The 14,668-nt window shown below is 45.0% G+C and overlaps 1 protein-coding gene across 2 annotated transcripts in view; it reads right to left on the minus strand.

Moving 5' to 3' along the window:
- Nucleotides 1-14,668, minus strand: part of CDH18 (cadherin 18) — a 2,476,497-nt gene that overhangs the window by 1,665,299 nt on the left and 796,530 nt on the right. For both annotated transcript variants that reach the window (XM_069219481.1, XM_069219482.1), the window contains exon 4: nt 820-1,296. In XM_069219481.1, the coding sequence (XP_069075582.1) occupies nt 820-1,047 (228 nt within the window). In that variant the 5' untranslated portion in view covers nt 1,048-1,296. The remainder of the gene's footprint in view (nt 1-819; nt 1,297-14,668) is intronic.

Below are 14,668 nucleotides of genomic sequence, written 5' to 3' on the forward strand. Positions count from 1 at the left end.
TGTGGCGCTAATGGAGTATAAATATGCCCCTAGGTATCCAGCTTTCAGTAATGAATCAGTGGGGGTCCCTGGATTCCAATTATGATTCAGTGGGGGTCCCCGGGTTTCAGTAAGAGGGGTCCACAGGGGTCAAAAGATTGGGAACCACTGGGCTAAGGGAAGCTAGGCAAGAGCCTGAGGCATGTGCCTAGCCAAAGCCCACGGAGACAATATACATAAGATGGAGTCTGCAGTATTCGTGTATGAGAGCATGTGTACACCGTGCTTGTGTGCAGATGTGTCTGTATGTGTTCAGGCAGAACAATTTGCAGAGTATATTCTCCATGCAGCCGCACACAAAATGCTATTTGTAATGCAGGAATGTGCAGAAATTCGTTGCTGAGAAGTAACTTCAAAAAATGTTTTCAATACATGAAAGTGACTCAATATAAAAATACAAGACGTTTATCAAAAGTATACAAGAACGTCTTATTGGCAAGAAATCTAGTGCTCACTAAGAACAGATTATTTCACTAAAACACCACTTATCACTATTTATAACTGTAATTTTACCAAAAAAGACTGACATATTTTTGCTTTAATGTGCAAAAATGATTATCATTAACTTTTAAAAATTCCTAAAAAGCTGGTTTCCGAAACATATTTTACAAATAGTACAATAACAAAGTGGAGTGCATAATGGGATTCATGGAGTTTCACAAACATTCAAATGTTCCATTGTTACTTTTACTCCTCATCGGATTAACAGCATAAAATCCGGAAATATGTTATCATAAAAACACGTTCTGAAAAGATTAATATTTAGGCAGAAACACTTACCTTCCCAACATACTGTGGGTCTGGTCCTAAATGTTCTTCTAAAACAAAGAACTGGTTCCATACCCATCCGCGTTTCGGTCGATGGTGCACTTCCGTCTCACCTTCTATGTGCTTTGTTTGATTTCTTGTCACCTTGATGGAGCTGTGATGTGCAGCCCCATAACACCTCTGCACGAAACAGAGACACACCAGGACTGGGCAGATGCATGACGTGCTCGTAACTCTCATTGTAGGATCACTTTCCAGGTAAAAGGTTTTCTTCCTTTCTTCTCCTTTGTTACCTTATAATGCCTTCTTAACAATCCAAGAGTAGTCAAAAATCAGTTTGGTAAACTCATCCGAATTGTTCTTTTTTGGTGGTCCATGGTTGTGTGGGGAATGGTCAAATCATATTTACATTATGAATATATATGCAAAAATGTGTTTGGTTTGTTAGTTATTTTTCACAGTCAGCTGCTGCTCTTCATCATTTTCCACCTAAATCAAAACAAAAAAGAGAAGTTTATTAAAATGGTATTGCCAGCATGCATTTTAATGCAGATTGTGAATATTAAATTGGACGGTACTGAATGACAAATCCTTGAAATGATGCTAACATTCAAAAGCATGGCACTAGAAGCCTGGTCCCTTAAATTGGCAGGGAGATCTGTATCTCCTTGATGAGATTGACATAATGACATTTCTCAACCCTTATATTAAGCTGTTCAGGCCCTCATTATGAGTGGCCTGGTAAAAGGGCCAGATTTTCCCTTCCCCTGAATTACTAATACTGAGGGTACAAGTACCTTAGGAGATGAGGAGAGTTCGGCCCATTACGAGTTGGCCCCCTTGAGTCCACTAAGAAATAAGGCATTACAGATGAATCACTACCTATGTGTCCAATGTTCTTTGCAGTTCCTCATTTTGGGCAAGACATTTGGCTGACAAATTTCCAGGTGAAAGTTAAGACATCTGCTGTTTTTCTGCATAGCTCACAATTCCAGTGGGGACAGTAACTGTTCATAATAAGGCATATGGGTTATTGTGGTTCTTGTAGAGCACCAAAGCACCAGTTTTAATCACATATTATAAAGAATATGAGATGTTGAAGAAACACACAGGAAGTTGGACAACTTAGCTCTATCTGGGATTTTAAATGTGTGCCATTTGTTGCTAAAATAAAATTCAAAAGGTTAAAAAAGTGCACATTTAACTGCCAGTTAGAACTCTTAGGATGATCCAGGCATAATTTTGACACAAATAAATATGGTGACCTAGTTAGTGAGCACGGATAGTATGCAGACTTAGAGACTGATTTATATTTTGAAACGTGACGGATATCATGTCCACTGTGTTATGATCCCATAAGAAATAATGGTATTGTAATACGGTGGATGGGACACCCGTCACATTTGTGACAGAATAATCCCCTCTGCCACGTTTGAAATCAGGCCCTTTGTGCCACATTGTTTTAGCTGATGAACAATTTGCTGCCTGTAGTGCCTGATTAATCCGAACTGCCGTTGGAAGTGGCAAAATACCTCTGCGAAGGGTGTAGATGGGAACAGAGGTACAGGGGAAACCCCAGATAAATAAAAACACAAGGGGCATATTTATGAGCCCCTAGCGCAACCTTGCGCCAAATTAGCGTAATTATTTTTGACATCAATGTGGCCCAACAAGGCCGAAATCCCCACGCCGTATTTACAGAGTGGCACAATGCATACATTGTGCCACTCTGTTACCCTTTGGCTTACATTATGCCTCCGCCAGGCATAATGTATGCAAAGGGAACATTCCCCCATGGGGGGGGCGAAAAAATGGTGCAAGGAAATCTACAAGATTTCCTTGCGCTATGTTTTACAGCACATTTAACGCCTGCTCAGAGCAGGCATTAAAAAGAAGCTTCCATTATTTAGAATGGGCCCCTATGTACTCTGCAGTAGTAGAGCCAACATTTTGGTGCTACTCCTGCAGAGTACATCAATAGCATCACATTGAATGATTCTATTGCCCCCTACCCTACGCCATGGTGCGCCGTATTCTAACTATGCCGCACACATGGTGGCGGTAGGGGGGTGCTAAGGGGCACAGGGAAAATGGCACTGCACTTGGTGCAGTGCCACTTTCCATAAATCTGCCCCCAAAAGTAGCAATCACCACAGGCAAAGACCGGTTCTAGCCCCATCATGAAATGTCCGCAAATCAGCACATACATCTAAATCATTGGAAACACTATCACCCATTTTTGTATGCTTTTTTTCTATCCACAGAGTATGTGCTTCCTTTTTAACTGTGACAGTCACAGAGTTAACAGACTGTAGAAACACAGAGAAGTGATTACCATGCTATTTTTCCATAATACACTATCTGCAGTGCTAATCTGAGGAGTTAGCGTGTTAGTGCATGCAATGCAGACGCTACTTTCTTGTACAAACGGGTGATTGTCTTCTTTCTGCACTTCCACACCAAAACATCTTATCTTGCTACAGAGTCTGCTTGTTTCAAAATGTGCCAACAAGTGATAGTAATAATTTTAATTTTAGGGAAACCATGCCTGTTGGACTTGAACCTTTCTGCAGGGTCATCCTCAAACATTTTGCTTTTATTCCTCCTATTTTTGCTGAATTTGTTTCCATTGGCTTTAGGACGCTGCACACTTTACCACTGCTAACCAGTGCTAAAGTGCCTGTGTTTTCTCCCTAAAACATAGAAAAATGGGCTTAAACCTATTTGGCATATTTAATTTACTTGCAAGTCTCTAGTAAAGTGGTCCTATCTGTGACCAGGGCCTGCAATTTAAATGCTACTAGTGGGCTTGCAGAACTGACTGTGCCACCCATTTAAGTAGCATTTAAAACATGTATTGGGCCTGCCACTGCAGCCTGTGTGTGCAGTTTAAAAATGCCATTTCGACCTGGCAAAAAAAAAATAAAAAAAACTTTTGCCTGGGCCTAACCTTCCTTTCTAATTGGAAAGCCACTCCTAGGGTAGACCCTGGGCAGCCCAGAGGGCAAGGTACAGAGTATTTAACAAGTTTGACATGTACTGTTTAGTTTTACATGTCCTGGTAGTGATAACCTCTTAAATTCATTTTTCACTGTTGCAGGGCCTATCACTCTCATAGTATAACAGTGGAGTTCCCTTACTACATTTAATAAGCTGTAACTTCCAAATTGGACCAGGTAGGTAGGTCGAGTTTGGTATCTAAGGAATTGTAATTAAAATCCCTCTTTAATGATAAGGTCGTATTTTAATCACAATTCTGAAAATGACACTTTTAGAAAGTTGACTTTTTCTTGTCCTAATCATTTTGTGCCTGCAGCCTCATCTTAGGTCACACGAACAGGTGTAGCTGGCTGTTGGTCTTTGTGTATTTTTCCCAGACAATGAGACAAAGGGAAGATAGATGTTGGCAAGATGGGCTACTCTAAGTTAACGGTGGGGAGGAACTGTCACCTGCCACACTTCCACATCACAAAGGCTCTGCCTGAGAACTCTTACAAATGGCCTGTCACCAGTCTATTGTGACCCTAGACAAGCTCGGGCCAGGACAGAGAGGAAGGGGTTGCCTGTCACGTTATGGTGGTAGAAACCTCTAGAAGCTTCTCAAACTTCAAAGTAGGCACAAATATTGGACCTCGGACCCCAACTCTTCAGTATACTTCTGGACCTGTTGGATACTGTGCCAGAAAGAGGGACTACTGTGCTGCTGAAAGTACTGCCACTCTGCTGGCCTGTTACCCTGAAGGATTGCTGCCCTCCTATATTGACCTGCTGCCTGTTGCCCTCTTGCCTGAGTGAGAAGTTCTGGACCTCCATGTGTTAAACCCAGGACCACCAGAGTGACTTCAAGGGCTAGTTAGCTGGCCTTCAGACGTAAGCCTCAGTAACAGAAGGCTCCAACAACCTTGACCCCAGCACCTGGACTCTGAGATCCGTGAGTCTACCTTGCCAAGTTGGGCCACCCCAGCCCTGGACCCTTTTGCAGTGGGCATAAGGTGTTCTGCTAGCCTCTCTGGATCCAGCAGAACCAATACATCTCCTTTGATGTGTGGCACAAACCCGAGCAGAACTGTTACATCGCCACTTCTGCATGGATTGGACCCGTCGCAAAAACCTGCATTGCCACCACAACCCACAGCCTCAGTAGAACCACTGCTGTGTGACACATCCTCGGTGCAGGTTCTCGCACCCCTCAATGATTGCAGACTCAACGAGGACTCCAGACTCTGCATCTCAGCCTCACATGTCCCCGGATCCAACACATTGCCCCAAGTATGTGATGCATCCTCGACTCTGGACTTCGCTTTGTAAGCCCTCATTGACGGGATCCTTGACAATGATGCAGGGCCTCACATCGCAGCTTTGCTTCACCTCAGAACTGATGCATCGCAGTGGCTGCGTGAAGACATCTTTGACTTCGATCCTCACAACTCTCAGCAACTCAGGATTTAAGGTACTTTGTTCAGCGAGCCTAACTGAGTTTCTGTTACCAGCATGTGTTTCTTTGCGGTCGGCCTGAATTCGTGACTTTGTCCTGGTCCAGCATGACCAGATATCCACAGATGGCTTTTACCGCTATTTTCACTAAAATCTTTAAAATTGCATATCTGCAGTTCTACGGATTGAACTTTGGGTCTATTGGGCTTGTTTTATTTATTAAAGAAATCTCAATTTTTCTAACTTGGTGTAGGATCCTTTTTGTTTGGTGTTTCGCCACATTATTGTTGTTTGAAGTTTTGCACAAATACTTTACACTTCTTTGTGCCAAGCTACTAGAGGGTTGAGCTCAATTTAATATAGGGTTGGCTTGTGCCTCACTCTAACAAGGATTGTGGAAGGTGCATAATCAGGGCTCACCCTCAAGTAACCAATAATCCAAATTTCTCACAGCGCCTCTTAGCATTTTCCTTGTACTTATGTTGCCTTTCTAGCTTAACCTCACAATTGTAGTTATGAAATTATGTGGTATTTCTATGGCGTGACTACGCCAAAAATTGTTGCTGGTTTTGGGTGGTTCATGCATTGCAATGTAGTGTTCTTTAAAGAGCTGCATCTTCAAATCTTTTCTAAATTGGATTGAAAATATATACAATAATAGAGATTTATAAAGCCTGACTATATCCCTGGCGCATCACAAACCCTTTCTCAATACTGCTTAACCCTAATGCCTTCTCATCCCACTTCCATTTTCATCCAAAAAATGACAAGAACTGCATCCATCTGCTCTCGATTACATTCTAAAAAAACATTTTGGAAAACTACGGAGGTAAACTGCCGCAAGATTGGTATAAAAAAAATGCAGGTGAAACTAAAATGCGCCTCTGTACTTCATTTCCTGGAATATTGTAAGATTTTCAATCCATTTTTAGTATAAATGATACATGTCTCAAACGTCCAGCTTTTGATTCATACAGCTCATTTCATCGTCTAAACATGCGGTTAGTGATGTGGAAGCCTGCTTCAAGGTCCTCTTTTCTATTAATAATTCTCACTTTCTGTGGCACGCTTGCTACCAATCCCGGATCTGTGGCAGAAAATAGCAGAGGCCTGTGCAGTTGGTCATTCTGCTATTTGTACTACTAATGGTGATGAGCATCACCTCCGATTTTGTGTTACGTTTGCAGAAAAAATCTGGCTTGATATAATTATTATTCATTTTTGACGAAAATTACAAGGGAAGCGACGCTAAATTCTCCCACTGCCCGACAGTATATATTCTTGATATACTTGCACACAGCAAATAAAAAAAAAACAGTCAATGTCGAACGCTTCGCACATATATTATTTGACGCTGCGGGTCGGTACTGAGAAAAAGAAGCAGTATTAAAGCAGCATAGACAGTAATAAACGTCTTTGGGTTTTCACACTTAGGACTAAGAAGGATAATTTTTACATATAAACTCGAAGGTATTTTTCAAGAATTTCGGAGTCTCCAAAATCGTTTTTTAATAACAAATACCAATAGTTTTGAAATCATTTTCCTATGTTACTAAACCATCAGGCGGAGACTTGTGCCCCACAGAGGAGGACACAAGAGGCCATTTATTTCTAGCAAGATCTGTTTTGTTTCATCCAGAGATTTTTCCTGCTAAAAACAGATCAAATGTCTGGGTCACAGTCATGGGAAAAATGAGGAATTACCAGGCTCCACTTGATAATGGTTAGATTTTAACCCTGTCTGAGACATTTGCAGTACCCCAAGAATTGCTAACTCTGGAGGTAGGAAAATACCACCCCATTTCACAGGCCACTTGTGATGAAGGCCTAAGTAGTGGAATTTAAGTAGGACTCATTGAACTCACAGCAGACAAAGATCAGCAATTATAGCATTATACCAGTTGAGTGCTATACAATTGATCACTGGGGTGTTGAGAGGACGAAGGCAATTTCCAGTGGACCTAATTCCAAAGTCTCCGAAGTTTCCAGTTGAAGCAGCATTCTGAGTTGCGCAGTCATATCATACTCTTTAGGTTTTCTTCTGACACATAAGTGAAAATCTAATAAAGCCAAGTAATACCTTGTGGAGTATGTCAACAGAAATTGCCCTAGAATGCAGGAAAAAACTGTGGAAACAGTTGGGAAATAGCAGATTCCATAGTCAACCTCACATAAGTATAGTACTTCTGCATCTCGGAATTATCAAACCCCGTGATTTTAGTAATTCCTAGTTTGAAATTAATCAGGCAGTGTGCCTCCTCATATTGAGAGCTAGTAATGCCTTCAGTGGCCTACATTCCGAGTCAGGAATCAATAACGATTAGATCCATAATAGGAGTTACCACCTGACTCACGATTACAGGTGTTTTGGAAACACTGCCCTCTCATTTTTTTCCCTGTGCTCGTTTTACCGGGCAAATATGTCAAAATGTGTGGGAAAGAGTGCTGGATGAGAGAAAAATATGCAATAAGCAGTATGGGAACATTAGTTCCCACTGTTACTCTTCATTGTGGAGTGAAAACCAATCAGAGTAACAGAAATACCCATGCGATGTTCCCTTACTTTGCAAAAATGAGGGTCGATGAGTGGGTTGGGTTGGTGGAGAATTGAGAATAAAATCCTAGGAGAGGCGTAATCCGAGGAAAACGCCGAATTCTATCTGAGTTACAGAGCCTTTGTTTTATCTCTCGCTTCACAGTGCCTGCCGTTTTTTACACTAACCCTAATAAATATGAAATGTATTTGGGTAATAGAAGGTAGCACTTCAACATTAGAAAGTCTCGGGGGCATTTCTTTTATAATGCACAAAAATACGTGTTTTAGGAGGGGACGATTTAATGGCCAGCTTTCTCAAAGTTTTTATTTGTGGCAAAGTCCAGTGATAAACATTGGCACCACCCTTTGCTGAAAGAAAACAGACACATTTGATATTTCAGGAGTCCACTGGCAGAATATTAGATGCCTTTGAGGCTACCCTGCACATTTCTTCTTTTTTCCATTTGATAGAGCATGTACTCACTCGAAGGACATCGGAAAGCTCTACATGAGCACCAGTTACATTGCACAAGGTCAGATTAATTTTTAGGCAGGAGTGATTTGCCGTGAATCACAGCATACTGAGCCGACACTGGGACTCAAACCTGGTTTTGTGGTTTCAATAGTGGTAGTTCTGACCATAAAAACCACATTGGTGGTCATTCTGACCCTGGCGGTCTTTGACCGCCAGGGCGGAGGACCGCGGGAGCACCGCCGACAGGCCGGCGGTGCTCCAATGGGGATTCCGACCGCGGCGGTAAAGCCGCGGTCGGACCGGCACCACTGGCGGGGTCCCGCCAGTGTACCGCGGCCCCATTGAATCCTCCGCGGCGGCGCAGCTTGCTGCACAGCCGCGGGGATTCCGACCCCCCCTACCGCCATCCAGATCCCGGCGGTCGGACCGCCGAGATCCGGATGGCGGTAGGGGGGGTCGCGGGGCCCCTGGGGCCCCCTGCAGTGCCCATGCCACTGGCATGGGCATTGCAGGGGCCCCCGTAAGAGGGCCCCTACATGTATTTCACTGTCTGCTGCGCAGACAGTGAAATACGCGACGGGTGCAACTGCACCCGTCGCACAGCTTCCACTCCGCCGGCTCGATTCCGAGCCGGCTTCATCGTGGAAGCCTCTTTCCCGCTGGGCTGGCTGGCGGTCTGAAGGCGACCGCCCGCCAGCCCAGCGGGAAAGTCAGAATTACCGCCGCGGTCTTTCGACCGCGGAACGGTAACCTGACGGCGGGACTTTGGCGGGCGGCCTCCGCCGCCCGCCAAGGTCAGAATGAGGGCCATTGTCTCTTGTCTGTAATGCTTGTTGTTGGAAACTGGCCCTTACCGAAGGGTCACTCAAAACTTTCTGCCTTACTCCTCCTCTTTTTCTGACCTCATTATTGTTGGCTTTAGGACTCTGTGCACTTTACCACTGCTAACCAGTACTAATTGCATGTGGTCTCTCACTAAAACATGGTAATATTGGCTCAAACCCAATTGGCATATCTAATTTACTTGTAGGACACTAGTGAAGTGCAAAACATGTGCCCAGGGCCTGTAAATTAAATACTACTAGTGCGTCTGCATCAGTGATTGTGCCACCCACATAAGTAGCCTCAGAACTACTAAACTTGACATTTAAAACTACTTGCCAAGACTTAAACCCCTTTTTTATTACATATAAGTCACTTCTAAGGTAGGGTCTAGGTAGCCCATAGGGCAGGGTACTATGTAAGTAAAAGGCAGGACACGTACTGTTCCTCTCATAAGCCAGCAGTGGAAATTCCCCTATATATTGCTATGTGGTAATTTCTGATCTGAAAGAAGTGGTGTTGTCATGGTTGGTATATTTGGAATGGTAGTGAGAAATCCTGCTTACTGGTAAAATTGGGTTTAACATTACTATTATAGAAATGCTACTTTTAGGAAGTAGGCATATCTCTGCTCTTACTGCTCTCTGTGCCTTACAGCCTGTCTCCAATCCATGACTGGCCTGTACTTGGTGATAGTTCCCCTTGTGCATTCTATCTAGACAGTCATAAACACAGGACACTCAGCTACATCTGCATTCATCTGCATACTGATGGGTCTTCCTGGGCAGAAATGGTGGATGGCTCTCACTTACACTTCAAAGGCCAGTGGCCTGACCCCAGACAAAGGACTGATAAACCCCCCACAGGTCTCCTGGCAGACTGGACTTGGCTGAAAGGAAACGGGTGTACTTCAAAACCACTCTTTAAAGTCTCCCCCACTTCTAAGGTACATTAGGGTATACGTACTTGTTCTGTGACCCTCTAAAATCAGACACTTCTGTTCATACAACTGGACTCTGTCAGAGGGACTGTGGTGCTGCCCAAACTAGACTATTTTTCTGGAAAGACTGCTTTCCTGGTTGTTGCCCCGTTGCCTTTTGCTACTTGACTCTGCTGGAAGGACTCAGCCTTCCCACCACAAGTGATATAAAGGGCTTGTTAGCTTGCCACCTGATCCAAAGTCCCAGGGAGATCAAAGACTTGAACCATCTGTACCTGGACTGTACAAGCCGTTAGTCTGTCCTGCCTTGGAGGTGGAACTAGGGTGCTTTACCTTCTGTGGTGTTCATCAGAACATCCAAGAAGCAATGCTAAGCCTCGCCGAGCTGCTGCCAGCCTCACTTGACTCAATGCAGGTGGTGCAAAGCCTCGACGTGCAGCTACCAGCCCATCAGAACCGACGCACAGCGATGCCAAGCCCTGCAAAGCCTTGCCACACAGCACCCCAGGATCAATGCAAAGAGTCGCCATCCCCACAAAGCCTCACTGCACAGCTTCTCAGAACCGACACCAGATGACACCAAGCCTCGCAAAGCTGCACCGCACATACTGCACCCCAGTATTTAAGGTACTGTGTTCAGCAGGCCCAAGTTGGTCCTTGCAGCTGGCACGTGCTCCATCATGGCCAGCCTGAATTTGTGACTTTGTCCCAGTTTAGCTCAACCAGATAACCACAGTTGGCACTTTGCACTTCTATGTGCTATTTTAACCTAAATCTTTAAAATTGCACATCTCAGGATCTACTTATTGGATTTATGTCATCTCGGTTTTGTTTTATTTATGTTTCTAGCCTGATGCAGAGTCCTTTTGTGATGTTTTCACTGTGTTAGTGTATGAGTTTTTGCACAAGTACTTTACATATTGCCTTCTAAGTTAATTCTGCTTGCTCTGTGCCAAACTAAAGGAGGGTGATCCCAGAATAATTTGGGTTGTGGTGTGACTTACTCTGACTAGGACTGGAGTACCTATTTGGACATGTGCATAGGTCTGCCAAACAGAGACCCAATTTCTAACACTTGTCCTTTCCATTTTTAATCAGTTTCCTGATACTGGCACACCACATTTTAAAACACTCCTCTGGCTCTCTCTGTATCTCACCTTGATCTTGGAAATTTGGACCCTGAAATGACCCAATATGATGTGGAGAGGTGTTAGTAAAATGGAACCTGTCAGCCAGAGTAATCTGGTACACAGTATATTACCCTCTAAATGTCAAACAGAAAGTAACTAATAATAATTCAACGGCCCTACTCTGACTCAGCTACACAGTACTTTTTGGACACTAGATAACAATATTCCTGTTTCTAATGTATCAGTTTCACTTGTGCTCAAAAGGAAGAAATGTGTATAAGGTCCACATAACATGTGACTGACTGGCTCCGCTGCTGCCTTTCCCTTGAGGTGCCAACTCGCTATGAAATGTCTCCTTTTAACAATATTTAATATTATCTAGTTAAATGATACTTATTGTGCCTGCCTTAGAATAATGAATGGCTGAGCCAAGTACACCAGGTATTTGTCGTATTATGAATTCTCTTCATATTGTAATTATCTACAGGGATGGTACACATTTAAATGGACTTAGAAGGATGAGCGGCTGGATCACGTACACTTGTCATGTGACTGAATGGCCACACATGCTCAACCTCATAGAAATCTCCACTGGTCATTCTACTTGCTTTATCACCATCAGAAGACTGATTGCTTGAGTCTGGAAACCTGGGCATTCACACACATCCCTGCAGTAGACATAATATCTGATTGACATATTTTACTACAAATATCCCCTATGATCTGTCAATCACCAATGTCTCTTCTATGGAGGCCAACTAGCTAGCTTACTGACATTGGAGCATGTGCCCTGCAGTTTATATGCACGTTTCAGAAACATATTGTTAGAAATGGGGTTTCTGGTTGGCTAGGGTATGCATCTAAGCCAAGCAGAACCTACCCACTCTAGTCAGGGCAAGGGAGTTACACGTCCAAGATAACCCCTGCTCAACCCCTTGGTAGCTTGGCATGAGCAGTCAGGCTTATCCCACAGGCAATGTGTAAAGCGTTTGCACAACACACACAACACACATGACACAATATCCCCACCACAAAGGAAACACAACACCAGATTATATGAAAATATACTGTATTGTACACAACACAGTTATTAGACCAAACATCACATATCAGCACTATCCTGCTACCTTAGCAGTTGTCAGAACATTACACATTAGTTACTCTGCAAACCAGCAGTAGTCACACATAACACACAGGTTACTCAGTATTCTGCAACATAAGCAGTAGTCAGGAAAACACGTTATTATACCAAAGCACTTATCATAAAATGCCCATAGTAGGAACATTAGAAAGCATATCACAAGTCATAGAAAATACATAACAGCATGTCATGCCCATAAAAGGAACATTCGCACACATATGTAGGGGCAGGAAAGCAGATTGAACATATAAGTTCTCCTAGGTCCATACTTGGCTAATTGAGCCATTATATTACTAAGAGTACCTGATTTCCTGGAGCAGAGGCACTCCTCGTGCCTAGAAGTTGAGCATGGGGGCCCCTGGTGCTCCTATGCGCAAAACGGGGCCACGCGGTGCTCCTTGGGAAGAGAGGCAGACAGCGCCCTCTCTGCGATGTTTGAGACAGGCCCCTCTAGGACCCGTGATCCTTGTGGGGTCCCTCCTGGCCTCTAATGGCCCTCTCCGAAAGGAGGGGGGGCCCAAAAGTCACAAAGACTCCAGTTGTTGGGGCGATCGCACCCCTAAGGCAGTGACTGGGGGAAAGGTAACTCCCTTTCTGCCCCGTGCCCAGCGTAGGGATAGGCAGCCGCCCTTGCCCACGGTGCGGCTGCCAAAAAGGAAGGAAAAGGAAGCAGGGGCCTCCGATGAGGCTTCCCACCTGCTTTCCAATGCGGCCACACCCAGTCCGGTGCACGAACCGCGTTCCAGCCCGACGTGGGCTGTTGCGTGGGGCAGGCACCAAGGATGGTGCCTGCCTGTGCACCAGGGGCGCGTCAAAAAACACGCTTCACCCCGTGTGCACTGTTGGAGCTTGCTCGCTCCAGTCTTTCTTTTCTTGTTTGCCCTGAGGGCACTAGAGGGAGGGGAAGAAATGGAAGTCCCAGGCTGCGGTGGTGATCTCGGCAGAGGAGAAGCGCTTCAAAACAGTGCGCCACAACTAAACGGAAGTCCCGGGCTGCAGCGGTGATTTCGGGCACTCACAAAGCGCTTTTCAAAGCACAAAAGCCTTGTGCTTTGGCCCCGGCTGCGGCGGTGAAGGTTTCAGGCATGGAGAGCTCCCATAAAGAGCGAGGGGCCCCACGGGGATCCCGGGCTGCGGGGGTGACTTCTGGCATCAAGGGAGAGCTTAGAAAAAGTGCTGAAAAGCCACACAGGAGCATTCCCAAAGTGCAGAGACGGGAAAAACAGCACTCCTGGTGCTGGGGTGATTTACAGAGGTCACGGTCCACAGCACTCTGCCTCTGGAGACAACAATTGATGAAGGAGGCCCAGGGCTGGCGAACCCAGCAGCAGGTCAACACAACAAGCGTGCTAGCAGTGGTAGTTCCTTCTTGTGACCAGGCAGGTGACAGATCAGCACAGCAGCAGCAGACCAAGGTGGTCCTGGTGAGTCCTCTCAACAGCGTCCTGCCTCCAGCTCCAGGTAAGGTTTCTGGAGTCCCAAGAATGTCCAAAAGATGTCTAAACTGTGGGGGAAATTCCCCTGTATTTATACTAGGTTTACAGTGTGTTTTACAATGGCCAGGAGGGGGTGTTCCAACCAGTTACAACTGGTTCTGGGAGTGCCCTTTCTCTCCTCCAGCACAGGCTCAAAACATCAGTGGGGGTAAACAACCCTATTGTGTGAGGCCAGGGCACAGCCTTTACAAATGCAGGTGTGCCCCGCCTCTCCCTTCTCTCAGCCCAGGAAGGCTTTACAATTTGTAGATGCACCTCTGTGACACCTCCACCCTTCCTGTGTTCAGGCTGTCTGAGAAGTATGCACAAGGCCCCAACTGTCACTCTGCACAGAAGTGGATTTGAGTCAAGCTGCAAAAGCACAGATAAATGTGCACTTTCTAGAAGTGGCATTTCTGTGATAGTAATAAAAAGTACACCCACACTAGTAAGCAGCGTTTATTATCACCATCACAACCATACCAAACACGCCTACGCTACCCCTCATAAATCAGACAATGCCCCTTACACATAAGGCAGGGCATTTCTAATGCAATCCTATGAGAAGGCTGCACTCACTGCAGTGAGACACCAAGTTAGGCTATTTGTCACTACCAGGATAAGCCACGTAACCTGGCACATGTTCTGCCTTTCTACATACATGGCACCCTGCCCATAGGGCTAGCTAGGGCGTACCTTAGGGGTGACTTACATGTAGTAAAAAGGGAGTTCTGGGCCTGGCAAGTAAATTTAGATGGCAGGTCCCCGTGGCAGAAAACTGTGCACAGGTTTGAAAGTCTACTTCAGTAGGTGGCGCAAGCAGCGCTGCAGGCCCACTGGTCATATTTAATTTACAGGCCCTGGGTAAGGAGATACCACTGTACAAGGGTCTTATAGGTAAATTAAAT

The sequence above is a fragment of the Pleurodeles waltl genome, chromosome 2_2, assembly GCF_031143425.1.
Source record: "Pleurodeles waltl isolate 20211129_DDA chromosome 2_2, aPleWal1.hap1.20221129, whole genome shotgun sequence".
Classification (NCBI taxonomy): domain Eukaryota; kingdom Metazoa; phylum Chordata; class Amphibia; order Caudata; family Salamandridae; genus Pleurodeles; species Pleurodeles waltl.